Source organism: Betta splendens, chromosome 2 (assembly GCF_900634795.4).
Source record: "Betta splendens chromosome 2, fBetSpl5.4, whole genome shotgun sequence".
NCBI classification, from domain to species: domain Eukaryota; kingdom Metazoa; phylum Chordata; class Actinopteri; order Anabantiformes; family Osphronemidae; genus Betta; species Betta splendens.
The window spans coordinates 5,663,007-5,683,181 of record NC_040882.2 but is presented as its reverse complement, the minus strand read 5'-3'; the positions used below and the strand labels follow the sequence as shown (position 1 = coordinate 5,683,181).

The following is a 20,175-nucleotide window of genomic DNA, read 5'->3' as shown; positions in this document are numbered from 1 at the left end:
AGAACTCAAGAACTTGTTTTTTACCTAGCAACAAGGTGAAGTACGGTTCTGATAAGGCAGGTTATGGCAGCGTTGCCTCTGTACTGTGTAACATGCAGAGAGCAATAATGACACCAGACATTATCTCACAATCATTTTACTGTTCCATAACATACAACAAAAATTATATAAATATAAATAAATATTCTTGTGATTATAATAGTTTTATACTTGTACTTCAAAAATGACAAGACAAACATCATTAAATAATAAGTCACAGGGTGACATCAAATCACTTTCATCTCAGGCCAGATAACAAACGGAAACATACATATTTCAGCTTAGGCCTAAAAATGTATAGATGCAACAATTCTTAAGTTTTTTTTTTATTTTGGAAAAAGCTGAGCTGAAAGTGAAATGAACTTAGCCCTGGTCAGTACAGTATATATTGTCACATAGAAAATAAACAGACAAACAGTTGTATTAATAACTTGCAGTCCCTATGTTTTGATGGCTAGCTGATGTTTCTGTAAAAATGGGATGATATTAATATGATAATATTCATAAATGCCCATTTTTATTGAAGTAAACCTTGGGGTAATGGCAGACAAAGGTCATGTGATAATAAAATTATGTGACCAGCACCTGATGAGCTGCAGAACAAAAATACATAAATAAACCACTAAATAGTACAGAAACCCACATGACAAACATAAAAAGGAAATCATTAAAGTGCTCAGATTTTAACATTTACAGAAAACTCAAAAACTCCCTTTGTCGATGGTCGCATGATATGATTGGAGGCTTCAGGAAACCTACTGTACCGTACTTAATGAACCTTTACTTTGGCGATCCAACACTGTGAACATTACATTTGCTTCTGTTGTTGTCCATTTTAAGCAGGCACATTATTTAGCACGAGAGATCACATATTATAAAGTAAAATTTATTATAAAAACCACTGCATGGAATTACTCATGCTAAACTATTAGTCCCACTTTTAGCGTGTTGTGTTGGACTTTGCTTGCCTGGTGATTGGTAACGTAAAATATTTGAGGAAGTACAGTAAGATGTAATGGGGATGGTATGAATGCTTGCAGTACATACTGTAGGCAAACACAAAACAGTATTTGACACAGTTATGAGTAATTTTCACAGTGCACGGGGGGAATGAACCAGTGTTGGGCTTGCATTCCCATGGAGGAAACTGTTTTTACTGGTCCTTTTTTGCCAGGACTTTTCAGTTTAGAGGTCATAATGTGCAAATAAATAGATACTGATGCTGCATAAGCACTTATGACAGATGTCCTGATGTTACATTTGCTGTATGTCATACAGTGTCTTTTTCTGACTCAAGGTTTTTATTTTGATGTCATTACAACACAAAACAAATAAAACACTGTCTCAGCAAGGTTTATATGCAGGATTGACATTTTTCATCACATGTAGGAATCCAAACAAGCTATTTTTATAAAATAAACTTTTAAATGTATTAAGAAATTAGGTAAATTAAAAAATTATGTTTCATTATCCTCATTCACTCATTAGCTGAATCGCTTTAAAGGGGAAAGACTGACTGACTGGAAACTAAAATTATATAGTGTTTGCGTTAACTTTCCCGAAGGTTGTATGTAAAATCCATCCTCTTATGATTTTCAAGCAATAAATTCTAAAAAGAAAAGGTGATTTCTAAAATATGGAACCATTTTGTGAAATACAACAAATTTCATTTCGACTGGCTGTAAATGCAAAAATATATTGTGAGGATGTGTATGTAGTACAGTAAAATGTGTTTGTATCAAATATCTATGGTTCTAATATAATTTACTATAATAAAGGCCCAACAGGGAGGTTGATTGTGTTTATTGTGTAGCTGAAGTGTTTATGTATTTGTGTGTGTATATAATATTGTATGATCCAAAGTACAGTACAAACACTTCTTTAAGTTCAGGCATTTCTTTTATGGAAGACTAGCATCAATTGAAGTAATGTAACTGAACGTTGTGTTGTCGATGCCAGCATGAGAGGAAATAAACTCTCATTCCTTGTGTCTCTAGATGCACATTGAAAGAAGTAAGAAAGAGCCTCTTCCAGGCTAATGACGACCATGCAGTTTGGAAACTGTACAGATTACTGAATGGACTTCATGGACCGTCAGGCCATGGAAATTACTCTGCACGAGAACCATGTAAACATTGAATTCAAGTTAAAAAACAGACAGTACACCAAAAAACTGGAGATATGAGTATTTCAAGTGAGTGACAGCAGCATTATGATAGTGTTTCTGTTTTCACATGCTCTAGGGTCTGCTCCACGGGCAGAGACACAGCAAAAGAGTTCAGTCACCGACACAAGCCCCTAGAGTGTCTGAAATTAAACGTTTAAAATAACCCTCCTTGGCATTAAAAAAAATTCTAGGAGTCAATTACTGTATCTTTTAAATCGCTGACTGAACTCTGCTCTATGTCTCTAATTCACAGGCTTCACAAACAGACCGTAGAAAAACAGTAGCTTGTTACATTATAAATACTAGAATAATAAAAATATGAGGGGCGCTTGATTCAGCTTAGCTTGATGTTTCCTCTTCTGAGGCTGTTGAGGCATGTGGAATGATGAAGCAAGCACCCCTCAGCTAGCTCAGAGATATGAAATGACTCTCAACCATTTTCTGTATGTACACAGTCGAAGCACTGGGACAGCAAGCTAAAGTTAGCCTTATTTTGCTGGTGTCGTTTTTGTGGTATCAAGTGATTCATCATACTGTAGAAGCCAAGCAATAAATAAGAAGTGCACAACCAGCGTCAATGGCTAGGTCCATCCGTTATCCACACATACAGTACATCTGGCTGACACAGATTCACGCTCCCCATGAGCCCACACAAGAAAGAGTAAAGGCGAGTATCAAGGCAAAAATCCTTTTGTTCTGGCTCAACATTGAAAGCACTTCTAGTCAAATTACAGATAAGACACATGCTGATGAACAAAGAAGAAAAAAATCAGTTTGTGACACAGTGAGCCCCATGCAGACATGTGGAAAATTATTCAAAGATGTGACATTTATGTTAGTCACACTGCAGAGTTACCAACTATTGCTACTGGTAGTAAGATTCGGTTGTGATACAAATTGGGTCTTATTGTGGTTCTCAGCGACAAGGAAAAAGTCCCAGCCCTGCCTTCGCCAGCTATTCCTGCCACAACCACAGCTCATGGACTGGATCAGGTGCATTCAGCCAACCAAAAGCTGAAGGTGCAGGCAGTTGGCCTGTGGCCACCCCTGCTACACACACCTGTGTCTCCCTACTGAAGCAAATGTGCCCAGAAGCGAAAAAAATCATGGTAATGCTATGAAAAAAGATGATTCAAACCACAAAATTATCACCCAACCTGAAATCTATCTGAACCCTCTTTAATACCACAGCATATCTTACTGATTCACGCATCTTTCCTTCTCATTAGTTTACTTTGTGTACAGACTTCAACCTCTATAGCCTTTACAATCACTAACCTAATACTCCCCCTCCACACCTCAACTTGGATCTCAAATCTCCCCAAATACAGTAGCTGCAGTTTCCCTGCTAACCCTTAAATATTCTAATTTCTGTGGGGACACACCCTGTGCAGGGAATTATACATAATGTCTAATTGAAGGAAAACTCTTTACAGTAAAAGTAGCAGAAAAGGCATGACATTCCTCTCCTACGCATCATTTATGCTGCTTGTAGCTGCACATAACGATGCACTCACAGACCACGTTGTGCAAAATGATCACCGTTCCCGGAAGCCCTATGGTTTAAACTACACTGGTGTCCCACTACGGCACATACTGTTTACCCGAGTTTAAAATAAATGCTGCCCCAACGAAAGAGACATGCAGCTTGATCACTGTCCAACTTTAGCTCTCTGTCCCATGACTCTGAATTAGGATTTTTTGCCAGTCAGAAAGAGAAGTAGTGGGCGAACAACTCTTCTTCTGTTACGACATATTCTTTTCTTTTCTCCGCCTCCATCTCCTTCGGCTCTGGCGGTGTCGCAGCATTGGCCTCAGGACGGCTGAGGGGAGGGGAGAAAGAGACAACGTCTGTTAAAACGATAGCGAGGCGTGAACAGACACACGCTCAAAAGGACTTTGCAGACACACAGGTATGTAAACAGATAAGCTACGTATACCTTAATAATAAGATATATGTGGCTTGTCAGGCACCATGAAAACAAAAAATAAGTGGAATTCCCTCGCATGCTGTGACTTTGTGCAGTATCAGGTGCAATCGGGGAGATCCACTAGAGTAGAACAGTAGATGCCAAACAGAGGGAAGCTGGGTTCCATGCATAAATTTGCGCCGCTTTTAGGGGGAGTCTGTGTAACGGTACAGTTTCCTTCCATTACTTTGTAAGCAACTTTGGCTGTTCAGACGTTCGATGAGTTCAATCGCTTGATCAGTGACCTCAGCTACACCTGCTCAGCATTTCAGCACTTAAGCATGAAGTTGTTTATATCACACACATGTTCTGTGCAGCAGTGTGTAGCAGAGTCTATTCTACCCCAGTAATGACTCTCACATACAGCACACAACCATACACACTTGAAGTTAACCTGACGTTCATGTGTGCGACCTTTGTGCGATAAGAGCCACGGATGAGTGTGTGAGGAACAATTTTACGTATGAGGTGTGTTTGTGGCACAGTTGGATAAAGCAAAACAAATGACACGGATGAAACAATAAATAAAACAAGGCACAGATTTGACAGGAGCTAAAGCAGGGGTGTCAAACTGAGGTCCTGGGGGGTCACTGTCCCTCCCTGCTCCAGCTCCTACTGATTACCTTGATGGAAAGCCAACTGAAACCTGATCAAGGTAATCAGCAAAGAGAGTTGGAAAAGCAGCAGGGACAGTGGCCCCCGAGGACTGGCGTTTGACACTTGTGAGCTAAAGCCTCAAGCTGCTGGATCTTTGCTCCTTCTAGCTGAGACCGGAGGTACTTCTTCATACAACTGTTTTAACCCAGGTCCTTCTGAAGGTGTCTGTGATGAAGGCGAACTTATATAACACTGTGTGTTTTGTAAAAAGCCTGACTGAATCTCCAGGCTCACATTGTGCAACACTATGTGGTTATACGGCATTTTATGATATCATAACTCCAGGAGTGTAATTTGTCAGGCAGCGTCACTCTAGAGATGCCTAGAAAATGCCTAACAAAGAAAAAACAAAAGACAAAGCCTCCTTGGAAGTTTGAAACATCCCGAGTTTAAAGCCAAAGTAAAATGTCGAAATCACAAAGCACAAAGTCGTTGTCCTACAGGAACCAGCGGTTTTTAACTACATGGTTCAGCTGGTTTACACTTTCTGCCCTCCAGTGGCAGACGCCTCAGTTCTTCTAATCAGCATTTGTTGCAAACAGCACTCCTTCATCTCCTACTGTTTAGCCACTGCCTTTTTCTGCTGGTAGAACAAAAGCACAACAGTTTTATCTGGGAAGTTTCACATTTTCGAGCTGCTGCGGTGCTTTGAAATCGCTGCTTTCATCTGGGCTTCACTCGGGGTTTGAAGTCCCACAGAGACTGATTTGTAAGTGCAAAGTTTCAGGGTTGGTTCGTTTTTTTTCTGAGCAACAGAACGCAGACTGTATGGGAGGGAAGGGGGTGCCAGAGAGGATTTGCAGTACATTCAAAAGAAGTCTCTGTGATAGTTCCATGACAGATCATTTGAAAAATGTGGTGTATAATGGCTAAAAAAAGAGATTATACTGTAGCTTCATTATTTTTCTCTCCTGACCTTAACTAATAGAAGACGACTGTGGCGCTCTGTGAGATTAGTAGATCAGTTTGGAACCCAGCATCGGCTGAGGCTTAGATTAATTTCATTATATCCCATATGGGACACAGCAGTATATATTCCCCACGTAGTGATAAAATGAGGCTGCGAGGTGTGATGAATTTGAGTTCCAGCGTTTCCCATGCAACTCCAAGCACACAATACTGCAGCTACAACATCCGTTCTAAAGCTTAAATGTGGTCTATCAATTAGTATTCAGCGAGGACATTTTAAAATGTGGGCCAAGCTGCTAAAAGATGATGCACCAAACTGTGGGAGGGGATTGATGAGCAGATTTTGTTACAGAGGGTCAATATGTGGTGAGAACAGGAGGGAGGGAAACTAAGAAGTGATGTTGGAGATGAAGTGGGGGCAGCAAACATCCCATAATTCACTCCCTAAATTGGGTAAGTGAAATAAGTAAACGTGAACTGAGGGCAGCGGTGGAAGTAAGTCTCAGTTCTCACCTCCTAAAGCTTTGTAGGCCCTGATGCTGCACCAGGGGTCCCTGAGGATGAGGAGCATGAGGAAGAGCAAGGCTTGGCATGGCATGATGTGAAGGATGAGGAGAAGGAGGAAGAGGAGGAGGATGCTTAGGAAGAGGGGGATGCTGAGGAAGAGGAGAAGGAGGAAGAGAGCTGAACAGTGGCAGGGCCTTCCTAAGTCGGGGGAGGGACCTCTGGAGTGGGGAGTGAGGAGGTGCAAAGCGGCCTCCTGGTCCTACCTCCTCCACCTCCCGTCCCTCCTCTTCCTCTCCATCATGACTCATGGCGGGAGGGCTGTGGAATCGGAGAGCTGACTGGCTAGGAAAGCAGGCGAAGCGCTGATCTGATTGGCTGTTTGTTTTTAACTATAGACACACATAGAGAGGCAGGGTTGGGAGGAGGTGATTCTTTATTACAAGGACCACTCTGTTTATTGCAGAAACATCAGGAAAGGCTCCTGTGTTGACTAGGAGTGGCCAAAGTCCAACATTTTGTAAATGAGGCAATCAAGGATGAACACAATATGTTATCTATCATAGAACCCACAATGAGCAATATAGGTATACAGTATGATGATGTGAATGAGGAGGAGAGGTCTGATGTTATTATGCTGAAATCAAGAGTTATTGTTTCTGGATGAAACGAAGTGGAGGAATGATGGCTGTATAAGAAGGATGATGAGAGGCTTCACACACGACGATGGGACACTGTAATGTTCACATACAGTACAGTACATGTACGCAGCTTGTTTGCAGGAAGAATGGGGTGAGTTTGTGCTCTGGTGATTCACAATAGGCTAAATTTAAGGTACAGACAATAAAATACCAGAAAAGACAATAATCAAACACAGATAACACAACCTCTGTCACTTACTTAAACTAATGTGTGCATAAATTAAAGTAAATTTATAGTTAAGTTGTCCCTGCTCCCCACTCTATGGTTTGATCTGAAGATCAATTTCACATTCCACATCATACAGACAATACTGTGCAGATACAGTATTCCTATACCAGCCTTATTACCTCCACAAATGATCAATACACACATTTTCGCAACTGTAACTGAAGATATATGTGCCATACTGTATGCTGTGGCTTCCTGCACCCCCTCGTTCAGTTGTTCATCTCTCTGAGGGCTTTTAGTTGCCCAATTCCATGATATCGTCACAAACACCCACAGGATCCCCGATCTGAGCCACTCACACTGACTTTGTGTATGATACTACTCACCTTGATGAGAGGGTTTATGACGCCCACATTGGCACTGGAATTGAAAACCTTGTTGAAGCCAGTCTCTCTGTTTACCAGCTCCAACTGGTAGAACTTTTTGTCATCCTATGAAAAAGAAAAGGGTTAGGCTGATTTACTGTATTTGTGATTTCACTGTAGTTTGTCACGTTTTTCCACAATCCCCAGTACCCCACAGTAACATTTAACCTTTATCCCGGAAGCTGCAAAGTGTACGCACCACCAGCTTTTTGACCAACGCTTCTCTTTCTGTGACCATCTCTCTTAGCTCTGCTATAAGATGCAGGTCTTCTGGTCGACTTTCTCTATTCCTTAACTTCTCCTCCGTCCCCTCCAACCTGCACAAATAAACATACTGTATGTGAAATATAGAATACAGTATAGTACGTGAAGTATGCTGGATGTAGTGGGTTATAAATAGTGAAAGCAGTGAAGGGAGGAGAATAGTTAAAGTAAAAGAGCTAAAATGGCAGCAGCTCATATGAGAAACTTAATTACATGCTTTTATGACTTACAGTATTTGCAGAGCAGAGATCTTGTCTTTGAGGACCTCCTGGGCCTTGTTGAAGTCAGCCAACATGATCTGTGTTTCCCTGTGATGAACTGCACTTAATTCACACAGCTCTCTCTCGTGTCTCTTTGTGAGGTCTTGCTCATGGGCCCTGAAACAAACAACATCCACATAGACACAATATTAGGTCAATGTGATGCGTGCTGGATACAATTTTCTTTAAAGTTTGCATGAGCCATTAGGGGCTTTTAGTGTCTTATAGGGGTATCGCTCACAAACACACCTAATTTCCTTCGCCACTCTAAATTGTAGAGGACATGATGTGCAGCTCTAAGCTTAACTCAACAGGGCTCTGAACTGCTGAATAACAGACCACTTGGAAAAAACAAGCCTCCTGGACAAAATGGCATGAAAAATGATTATTATTATGCATGTAACATGAAAGACAGAGAGTGAATGAGGGAGCTGTGTCTGTTTAGTGCTACAGTGTTGTTTCAGTTGATTAAATTGGGTCAGGTGGGCGTACACAAATGAATCTGAGTGAGTTCACCTCCGCTTCCGACAGGTGCCTACTTTCACAAAATCAGTGCTGTTTGTGGAGAATGAAAACAACAACCAACAGTTTTTTTACCACCAACACTGTATTCTGATATTCACTCATTTAGTAGTTGGTGAGAAATTGCACTCACTATTTAGCACAAAACAACCTAACGCAAACGTGCTGTCACACTGGAATGCGCAACAATAATGCCAAATTCATTAATTCTAAGGCATATGTTGCACATAAGTGTATGTGTGTGTGTGTGTGTGTGTGTGTGTGTGTGTGTTTACTTGTATCAAACTGTGAACCAAAATATGTATTTTCCTACCAATGTGAGGACATTTTGATGAAGTGAGGACATTTTGGCCGGTCCTCACTTCTTTGAAGGCCTGTTTGAGGGTTAAGATGTGATTTTAGGGTCGAAGTTAAAATTGAGTTTTGGTTTAGATTAGAACAAGGGTTAGATGGCTGCCTTTACCTGTGTTGATTAGGGTTAGGGGCTAGGGAAGGCACTATGTAAATGGAGGACCTCACTTCCATGTACAGTAAGTACAAGGATACGCAGGAGTGTTAAACATCACGGAGTTTGCCAGAAACTGGGCAGATACTAAGCGAAGTAACATCTTTTAATAATAAGCCGTTCAGAAGGTTATTCCCATGAGACATGAGTGTAGGATTAGTTGCCTGCAAAATGGGTCACTCACTGCTTAGTCCGTTTTTCTGCAACCCTCCTCAAATAGAAATGTTTTACATTCAATACAGTAGTGTGCAATGTTTAATTTACAGAGATGAGCTTCTCAGAGTTGAAGTCATTGAATTTTCTGTACCTTATTTGATGGTTAGCTTCACTGCGGACCCGCAGCACCTCTTTACCCTTCAGCTCCAGCTCTCTGGTCAGAGTGTCAATGGTCTCGTTCAGAGAGTGAATCTCGTGGTCCAGATCAGTGATGCGACTGCCACGGGAACACAAGTCTGACTGCAGGTCTGAGATGCGAACCAGGAGCTCTTGTTCCTGCAAAATGACAAGCACACAAAGAAATGAGCAACAAAAATTCCAGTTAGCTCTTACTATGTCAAACACATAAAGCAGAATGCTACTGTCCGTACCTGCTGGTGGCTCTGCTCCATAGCTTTCTCTAGCTCCCGTTTCACTACACTGTTGTCTTTAATGTGGATCTGCTTTAGGTGCTCGATAGCTGTGGCGTGCAGGTGGTTCAGCTCAGCACGAAGAGACGCTGCCAGACAGAGACAGTTACAGTAAGTGAGGAGATCAGTGGACCTCTGGGCCCTGTGTACAGTATAATGTACCAATGTTCTCACTGAGAGTCAGTGAACATTTTCTCATAAGAATTTAGTTTGCACTTAACTTTTGGTACTTAAGATCTAAGAAAACTGTAACTATGTAAATGTTTTATCCTTAAACTGTAGTAGTTATAGTAATGTATTGTTGTGGCATGTGGACTTGATGACTTGAAGTGAGGTGGTCTGGAAGTTGAGATGCCATCATGATGTACTGTTATTTACCAAGCTTGGCTTTCCCTTCGTCCTCCAATTCAAATCGCAGCGTCTGCAGCTCCTGGTCGGACTGCTGTCTCAGGATGTCTAAGGTTCTCCTGTGGGCCTCCTTCAGAGCATGAACCTCCTCCCTCTGCTCTTGCTTGAGACGCTCCTCCAGGGCCTGACAGATGGCAGAGACCCGATTATATTAGATTGGAAGTTATAGCGGGAGAATGTCTAATATACTGTAGTATGATCTATCTATCCATTATCCTAACCACTTTTACTGTTAATGGATGCGGGGGTGCTGGAGCCAATCCCAGCTGTCACTGGGCAGGAGGCTGGGTTCACACAGGAGTTACATCAGCACTATCATTTACCACGTGATGACGCACTCCTGCATAGTGGTAAAGTACAGTACTGTAGCACTGCTTCCAAGTGTTGTTGAATCATTTAAACCAGAGGACAAACAATAATCAAAATCAACACTTCTGTACCTGGGTCCCACTTTCATACTAATACACATGATACAATACACTGCAAATGCTTAAAGATGCGTATGATTCTGCCTAATCTCTTTTATTGCAGATGATGTATCTGTCCCACAACTCAGCCGTTGTACTGTCTACTGTATACAGTATAGTAGCCACTGTATATTGTTTAAAACACATGAGTTTGAAGTTTAATTGGCGTCATTATAAAATCAGACCGAATCACTAAATCAAGGTGAAAACTGAGATTACGAAAAGCATGTCCATATTCTAAAACATCCAATATCTGAAAATTATTAAAAAAACTTTTTTTTTAAATTTGCAATTAAATTTAATAAGCAACCTCTAATTTTTGGACATAGACACATGGGTAAACTGCCTAAAGCTTTTGTTTAGCCCACTGAGCCGCCTCCTTTCCATAAAGATGCATTCATTCATGTATAGTAAATACTGTATGACATCAATCTTCAGAAACTAAAACAAGATTATTGGATGGCTCACACACCAAGTTGTAGAATCAGGGCAGGAAAAATAACCAGCTATTTCTGCCTGTAATTTACCTTCAGCCATAAACTCAGCACTAGGCCATTACCATCCGAGCTCATTTTCAATGTCATTGAACAATGAAACAATGAAATGGGTGAAATTAAAGTAGATCAACCTAATGAAATGTTTTTCCAGCTAATCTGACTATTTCATGAATCCTCCATTAGCTCTGCAGCAGGAATAATTACATTACCCCATAATAATTACATGAAGACATCAAAAGATCTAAAAGACGTGTCTAGTCTACATTCTGCATGTAGACTGTTAGTTCATCTGTTAATCAACACATTTGCACAGATGTTTACTTAGGAACTAATACTGTAGACACACATACTCATGCAAAGAAATAACCAGTGTGCTATTGAATAAACAGGGGAATAAATACCTAATTGCAAACCTGACAAATGCACTTTTCAAACTGTAAGAGGCAATCATTTCCTCTGAGGAGAAAATGACTCCAGCACATTATTGCTCTGCAGAGAATCCCAGAACAGCAAATCAAGTTATGTCAGAGGAAAGTCTCTATTTTACAGGGCTCACACTCACATGCTCATATTAAACCAGTAACACAATTTCATGAAATTGGCACATCACAAACTGCTTGATGGAAAAAGAAACAAGCAAACACATGTACAGAAGTTGCACAGGGGAACAAAAACTGAGAAACTGCAGCACTATGTTTAATACACGATGCATTGTGCAGTGTGTCTATTGTAAAGCTAGTGAGAAACATTTTTATTAGTGACATTACTGCTCAGTGCCAGTGCTCATTGGTAGGAAGCCTTTGAATGATTACTGGCCTGCTGCTGCACTGGCAGGCTGTCTAAAGCCATCCTTTCTGCAGCAGACTGGAGTGGATGCGTGTGCCAGTGGAATGTGTGTCACAAAATAGGACACAGTTTTTGTCTGAGTGTATGATATCCTGAAGAAAGTGGTACTGTAGATGTTTTTTGTCACTGTGTGCTGCCTTACACGCAAATGTCAACTGCAGAAGAAATGTCAAAGCCAAAGAATGCACACCCACACGTGGCGTGTGTGCCTCTTACCCTTATTTGGTGCTGCCTGGCCTCCTCCATGGTGCTGAGGGCACAGCAGTGAGCCTCCTGCAGGCGATGCTCTCTCCTCTGATGCTCCCTCTGCATCTCTGCAAACACACACGAGGCGAACTGTAAACATGTGAGGTGCAAAACACCAAAAGCCAATTTGTTCCATTTTAGTTAACACAGATGAGAACCTATTCTGAGAGGAGAAGCTCTAACTGCTCAACAATGTCCGACAGAGTAACATAAACTAGATGGGTGGGATTTGAACTCAATACATTGTGGTCAAACTCCAGGAGTAAAAGGTCAGAGGTCGTCACCTTTCAGCTGCTGGCTAAGCAGCTCTCTTTCCTGGTTGAACTGAGACTGTAGCTGTTGGAGAGCTGACTGCGACTGAGACAACTGCAGCTCCAGGGACTGTTTCAGTAGAGAAATCTGGACAGAGAGAGAAAGAAGGACGATACAAAGACAAATAATAATTACTGTACCGCAGCACCTCCTATAAAGGAGTGTAGATAAGTTGAAGTAGCTGTGTGCATGTTAGTCTTCCTGGAACAGCAGTGACAACATGGTGCATAGGGATTTTCTAGAGTACTTATGACTGTGCAGCAATATCATTCAAGAATAAGGCGTTTCCAGGGAAATGAGCAACACATTTGACTTAATTAGGTCAACACTTAAAAACCTCACTGCTTTGTATTTCCTCCTGCAGCTTTAATTCCTTAATCCTCACGTGTTCTTCTATATTGTTCTGACTTTAAAGAAAAAGTGGAGATTATTTGACAACTACTCACTGGTGGCGATGTAAGTGTGATCCAAGTTGGAGAGTGTGTGCTTGTATCAGAGAGCCGCCAGCTCACGAGACAACCAGTGACAGCGCACAGAGCCAAATAACAAAAAGGCCAAACAACATAAGCCCCATCACAGTGCATAAAACAGTTTGTTATGAGGAGATACTGGAACTATTAGGGGCCTTAGTGGCTGTGAATGGCAGAACTCTCTCACATAGACTACTCTAGTCCTCTACATGCCACTCTTCCTCAGACTCCAGCAGTTAAATCCCCAGCAGGATTTACTGCTGTAGGACATTAGTGACTGGAAGGTAAGATGGATTTAAATGGAGAGGATGAGGAGACGACTGGGATAAGGTTCTTGGGGTTCTACATGGACAGGGACTTAAAAATGCAGACAGGTGACCTGTACATGTCCCTGTGTCCAACTGTCTGTTGTGATAAATCACTTTCACAGTCACAGAAAAGTAACTCGACATACAAGGTTAATGAGTTGTAAACACCTTAGACAACCTCTCTTAACACGTGAATTAAACCCATACTGATACACACAAAACAGCCTGGGGCTAAAACTGTAATGAAAATATCCTAACGAAAAAATAAGTAATTATAGATAACGACAGCACATCCACCCACGCACACAAAACAAACCAAATCTTTCACTCAGGGACTTTTTTAAATCCTGTAAACGTATTATTTTATGGTCCATATAAGCAGCACGCTATGCTGCTATGCCGTGGCTGAAGCAGAGCCCCGCTGTCACTGGGCAACATGTAGTGTGAACCCTGAATAATCTATTCAATCTATCACACAGGCAGCCAACCATTATGCTTAGTGTATATTCACACACCCTGGCAGTACATTGCTACAGAAAGTAGCTTACCATAATGCAAGTGTGTTTGTATGGTTTGAGCAGAAGCCTACACAGACACACAAGAGAAACTAATAATATATACATATAATATATATATAGTAATATCTATATAAATAAAAAAAAGATATGATATCAATTTGGAACTGAAATAGACAGTGGATGATGATCACAACAATGTAAGGTACAACTAGGGAATATTTGAACTTTAACAGTGTGATGATGCCTCCACACATTAGCTACTGTAAATGCTAGCTGTAGATGACAGCGACTTTCTGTTGTGACTCACAGCTCTTAGCTCCCGGATCCAGTGTTAACAGCACTAGAGGATCTTATGTGTCACTATAAATACAAAAGACAAAGATGCTAAAGAGGGATGTGCAGGTTTTTGATGTAGTTTGGTTTTAAAATACAATACAATTTCAGTATTTAGCTTAATTAGTCAAGGAATTCTGTATTTGGGGTTGTGATGTTTTTGATCACGCAATTCACAGGGCTGCAGCTCCATGTAGCCAAGAAAAAAAAACATTAACAAAGGAAAAGACACAATTCACCAAAGCCCTTTGATGAGACAAAACACACAGACACACACATGCACGGAGTGGAAGCTCCTTGGGTATTAGGTTTGTACCATTGTTTGATGTTTATTTTTGGCCACCCGGCACAATCACTTTAAAATGCAGCATTGTGCAACTAATGTAGTGTGAAGAACTTAAATTTATACTAGCTTGTTATGAAATATAGTTCTTGTCTAATTATTAGAGCAATATATTGAGTGTATAGTAGTGAGATGTCTAAGACTGAAGTGAATCCAAATCAACATAGTGTAGTGCAGCTTTGTCCTAAAACCATGAATGTACTGTATCTAATTTACTACAGGTATCATTTTGCTGGAGACTGGCTGAAAGTGATGTGAAGTGTGACTCTCTCTGAAACATCAAACCCCATAAATACAAATCCAGACTGCTCCTTTAGGTTTGCAGCGATGTGTCGTGAGCTGCTTTTGTCACGGTTTGGGTTCGGGGGTGTCTGAAAAGTTGCCAAGCTGGCATTGGTGGTAGCTGGCTCCAGCCTGTCAAAAAATGTTTATCTAGGGCCACTGGCGTCTTGGCAAAATCAGGGCGAGCCTCTTTGAGGATTCAGCTGTGACTCAACTGAGCTTTGAATTACCCAGGGGCAGCATGCTGAGCATGGACGGCTGCATGAGTATAAGAAGACGATTGTCTCAGTGTTTTCACTCTGACCTGAGCAGCTCAAACATTCCAGTGTCTGCTCATTTCATTTGTCTTTAGTTATTGTAGGTATAAGCAGAATAATAATGAAGGAGACTGGAAAATGAATCACTAACGATTAATTTAAGGGGCACGTTGCCCTTTCTCTCTTTAGTCTTCAGTGTTTATCACAGTATACAGCATACAGTATGTGTAAGAAAAAAATCAAAAACAAACAAACATTAAAATCCAGTTGGTGAAGAACAATGTAGGTGGACAATAATTTGTTTTCCTTCCAGGCTGATTCATTTTTTTATGGGAAGAATATGAATTGAATTACAGGTAAATTAGTTGTTTTCCTTTACCCTAAAAGCAGTCAGTGAGAGGGAGGAGAGTCAGAGCGACTGTGTGAGACAGCTGGACACACTGTGCTTGCTCTAGGCAGTCTCCAGGCTTCAACATGGGAGGAACTATCAATCAGCGCACCTCCCAAAGTGTGGTGGGGTAAAGGTCATGCCTGCTGCTGCCCCCCTTCTCATCAAAAACCAAAGGAGGGAAAAAGCAAAGCTTCACAATGTATTACTAATTCTTTAACTGCACAATGTTCAGGGGGAACGTACGTGAGAACGCACACATTAACATGAGAGTGTGTCCGTGTTCAGTGGGGGAAACCTCACGGACTGCATCTAAACAGCAGTCATGCATTATTTCCGTTCTGAAGCTTCATTCATGTCCACGCATTAAAATCCCACGTAATATCATTCATTCGTGTGCTTTACCTGCTCCAGCAGGTCCTCCACCTTCCTCTGCCAGCCTTCTCTCGCTGCCATCATCTCCAGCTCTTTTTGCTGGGCGAGCTGAGTCAGCGCTGCCTGTTTATCTGCTTCGTACTCCTCGTTCAGCTCCTCCTTCAACAAACGCACTTCTTCCCTGCAGAAAAAGAGATCACTACAATTTTTCTTATTGTAAGTCCTTCCTTGTCTTCACTCTGAAATATTTCAGAGCAAATACTGCAAATGCTAAATGTTCTTATGCGATTGTGTTCATTTCCTGTCATTCATTATCGTTCATTAATAACCATGAGTCATTGATTTGTTATGCCAATAAGAAGTGTCATTATGAAGCAGCGGGGGCGACTTGAGAAAACAAATGCAATGAGCAAAACAAGAGAATGCGAGGATGCCAGTGGAGAGCTCTGTTTTGTTCCTTTACCGCAGTGCGTCTCTCCATTTCTGCTCCAAGTCGTCTGCCATCTTGTCCATCTTCTGTTTCTCCTCGGTTCTGATGGACATCACCCGGGCGTCATGCTGCTGTTTCTGTGTCTCAATCTCTTCCTACGTACACAAACAGGTGCATCTGTCATCTCCTGCCTTAGGGCAGCACACATTAAACTTCTTCACAGTAATTGTTATGAGATGAGTATTTGTGAATCGAAACCCTGGTTTGTTGAACTGCTGGAAAAAATAATCCAGATGGGAGCTAAAGTAATAGTAAAAGTGGCCACATGATCATTTCAATCAATTTAGGTTGGAATAAAGGACTCAGAGTGTTTGCTACATGTATAATCCCTCATCAAATAAAGAGTTGTTGTGTTAATACTAAAACTGTAAACCCACACAGAGTAAGAAAATCTTCCCAAATCATTCAGTATCAACAGAGGCAGCATTTCAATAGCTAAAGGTTTGATGATTCATAATGCCCACCTCCACAACTATTTATAATGCCACAGCTACAGGCCATTTGTAATGCGATGGTTACAAGGCAGACGCTAACTTCATCAGGTCAACGGTTTCCAGCTGCTGAGGAGCCTACAGGGTTTATCTGCTGATCTGCTCTCATTGAAAGACCTACTGTACTGTAAATGCTCTGCTCAGCTGTGACAAGTCCTCTGCTGATAAATCCAGGCTTAACTCCCAAAAACCCAAAATGATGATTTAAAACATTTTTCACCACAATTCATCTACATTTTTTAAATGGTTGTCTGGTCAGATGGGTTGTTAAATAATTCAGATAAACATGTAATGTAACAACTGTATTGACAAAGATACAGTAAATCAGTTTGTTCACCTTCATCCAGTCTAGACTCTCAGAGGCTGCTTTGCGTTGTTTTACAGTTATTTTAGTGGTGCTACAAAGGTTATCTGGAGGTTTGGATATTTATAGTGATGGAAATCAACAAGCCACATTGTTGGTCCACTGTTGGAGCAGGATTTCTCAGATAAGATGACTAATGGTCCCATCAGCATTAGACACAAAACAGAGAGAGACACTCATGGGGGATGAGTCACGCTGCACTGTAATCCAGCCCTGCAATTTGATCATCATAATCTTGATTATGCCATTTTTCTCTGACATGTGAGATTATATGTTTGACTAGAGTAAACAGCAGTTTTTATTTCTACAAACGTAGGTTCACTTTAGCTTTATATTGAACACAATGACACAGTGATGCTCAAATATTAATTTGTCTGCCACATTGTGCTACATCATCCTCTAACACAGATACTATGTGTTATATATTACTATAAATTATCATAGATTTATGTGCAACGTTCAACTTTCAGCATTCTTCTGCAGTCTATTAACATCATAATAATCAGCTCCAGGGTTCATACCCTGCAAAACAATAGCTGGTCTAAATTCAGTGGGAATCAGGCCCAAGGCTTTTGTCTCTTCTGCATTGAGCTCAGTGTGAATTCGAGATACAACCCTTTGTCAGGCTTTTTTTCCAACAGTCCAAATCCCTTCCTTTTTATAGAAGCAGAGCAATGGTGGGAAAGCAAAAGGCAGCACTCAGCACCTTCACGTAATCATCTGTCCCTTCTGTTCTGTGTCTTTTATAACCATCCTTCAGTCTTTATGAGTCACTGTTTTTTCACAGACCTTGTGTGATTTTCAAAGGCAGTGACTTTGACCATGTGTGTGTGTGGCAAGAGCAAGACCAAGAGCAACAATAACGACAGCAACAGCAACAATGATACAATAAGAACAATAATTAAAATAATATTAAATTATTTTTCTCTCTTACACAATCTCCAACACAGAATCTCTTTTGATTACACCAGCAGGGCCTTTTAATAGGACACGTAGGACCACTCAACTTATAATAGCCTCATCATCATTATCTCACAGCTGGTCTTCAGTTCTGCACTTATTTCTCACTTAAATCTCATTTCCTGCTTCCGTGCTATGAATACTGTATGTTCCTCGTCTGCCTTTTCTTCCTTCCTTTCTTTAATTCAACTCTATCTTGTTTTTCTTTCTCCCTTCCTTCCTCACTGTGACCTGAATCTGTGCACCTAGCTGCCTGTGTGATGGACAAACTGTTAAACTTGCAGAGAACTGACTGCTTTACTGACTAAAAAACGATGCTGGGCGGCTTGAAGACACTGAATACTCTAAACCCGTCTCTCAGATTCAGATGGTTTGTTTAATTAAATAATTACAGCACTTATTATTACTTGTTAATACTCAGAACCCACTTTGTTTAATCCTCACCTGTAGGTCAGTTAGCAGGTTGCTGGTCTCTCGGACTCGGGCTCTAGTTGCATCTAGCTCTATCCTGAGTTTCTCCTGCGTCTCCTTCAGGCAGGTGATCTGTGTCTGAGCTGAACCCAGGTTTTGCTCCCCCTCCCTCACCAGTTCTTGAAGGTGGGACACCTGAAGAGATCACCAGATCCTCAACAATGGAAGCTTGGTCAGGACAAAGAAGATGACACACTGCAAAAAGCTAATATTTCCTACCTCCTGATTGGCCATGTTGAGTTTGGCTGAGAGTTCCTCCTTTAAGTTGTCCAGCTGCTGCTGGAGCCTGTCTCTCTGCTCTTCCAATGACAAACGCTTAATTTCAAACTCCTGACTGATTTTCTGAAGGGTGGCATGGAGCAGAAAAAGACAGAGAAAGAAATGAAACATTATGAAAAGATAGGTGAGTAGAAATGAAAGGAAAATAGGAAGATCACAAATTGATACCAAGCATGAAACCAAAGATTTATTATAATAATAAGTCTAAGACTTAATATTCAATACCATATCGTTGACCATTTCTTTACTCTATATATACACAGTACTTTAGTAACAACATAAATAGTGTTTCAAAAGAATTCCTACTAAAATACCCTGAAAGTATAATCTGTGTATAAAGGAAGAGATTGCAGAAGCCAGTGTTCAGTAAATCCCATTTGTGCCTCAATATGGCAGCTGTTGAGAGTGAAGTATGGCTACTGAATGAAGAAGGGCCACGTGAGTTGTCATTTCAACTTAAAAGGCCATCTCGAACCAACCAGTTTCCATAATCCTTCAAACCACAGCATTAAATCCACTCTGCAAAAGTCTCATGGAAGCCTCCTTTCATCGTCTTCTCAGTCTTTCTATTCTATTCATCTCCAGCCGCGATATATTTAGTGCGTATATCTTACAAAATAAAGTGTGTGTTTAGGAGTAGAGAAGGAGAGCAGTACCCCGCTGGATAAACAGCAGGCTACCGTCAGAGGCATGTTTCCGTTGCACCCATTGAATTCACTGCTATTTATTTTGAAGAGGTTATTAAACAAAACCCTGTCTGCATGAGGAGAATCCTGATTGAATCCCAACCTGATTCATAGAATGCCTCAGAATTTTCAAGGAGATACTGTAGTCCCCAAAAGAGCATGTTTTTGATTGAGCAAATTGGTTTACAACATTATTCTGTTCTTTCCATTTTGTGATCTATTTACAACCATCTGATTTAATTAAATAAACAACAGATAATAAACCTAATTAAGCTTCAAGGTTTTCTTGCTGGTATATTTTTAAGCTTGCTGTCAGTACAGTAATACACAACATGAAACCTCACTAGGAATCTACAGTACAGTCCTCTGTTCTGAACCCAAATGGCTGCATCTGAACATTTTTTTATTTATTATTATGTAAGCGTTTTGTAAGGTCAAATCAAACGTTGCGTCATGCGGTAGCTACCTGCACATGAAAACAAACCCATCGGATAAAACAGAAAATCTACTGTATACCTGCCGTAGCTGCAGCAAGATTAAAGATATGACAGTGAAGCCTTTATTCTCCTACTGGCCTTAAGTAAACTGGTGAAATATGAATTAATAGAGCACAGGCAATTTAAAGAATGAATAATTTTATTGTCTAGTTCAGGCTTTGAGAGATTG

At 40.8% G+C, this 20,175-nt stretch overlaps 1 protein-coding gene across 5 annotated transcripts in view; it reads right to left on the bottom strand.

Moving 5' to 3' along the window:
• Window positions 1–120: 120 nt before the first annotated feature.
• Window positions 121–20,175, bottom strand: part of LOC114870465 (protein FAM184A-like) — a 34,493-nt gene continuing 14,438 nt past the window's right edge. For 3 of the 5 annotated variants that reach the window (XM_029175089.3, XM_029175107.2, XM_055513001.1), the window contains 14 exons: window positions 18,764–18,886; window positions 18,518–18,679; window positions 16,232–16,353; window positions 15,799–15,949; window positions 12,467–12,581; window positions 12,153–12,250; window positions 10,097–10,250; window positions 9,680–9,807; window positions 9,400–9,584; window positions 8,036–8,182; window positions 7,741–7,858; window positions 7,503–7,607; window positions 6,256–6,638; window positions 121–4,029 (listed from right to left, as the gene is read on the bottom strand). In XM_029175089.3, the coding sequence (XP_029030922.1) occupies window positions 3,915–4,029; window positions 6,256–6,638; window positions 7,503–7,607; window positions 7,741–7,858; window positions 8,036–8,182; window positions 9,400–9,584; window positions 9,680–9,807; window positions 10,097–10,250; window positions 12,153–12,250; window positions 12,467–12,581; window positions 15,799–15,949; window positions 16,232–16,353; window positions 18,518–18,679; window positions 18,764–18,886 (2,106 nt within the window). In that variant the 3' untranslated portion in view covers window positions 121–3,914. Of the gene's footprint in view, window positions 4,030–6,255; window positions 6,639–7,502; window positions 7,608–7,740; window positions 7,859–8,035; window positions 8,183–9,399; window positions 9,585–9,679; window positions 9,808–10,096; window positions 10,251–12,152; window positions 12,251–12,466; window positions 12,582–15,798; window positions 15,968–16,231; window positions 16,354–18,517; window positions 18,680–18,763; window positions 18,887–20,175 lie in introns of all 5 variants that reach the window. The other 2 variants (XM_029175116.3, XM_029175126.2) reach the window with 2 other exon arrangements.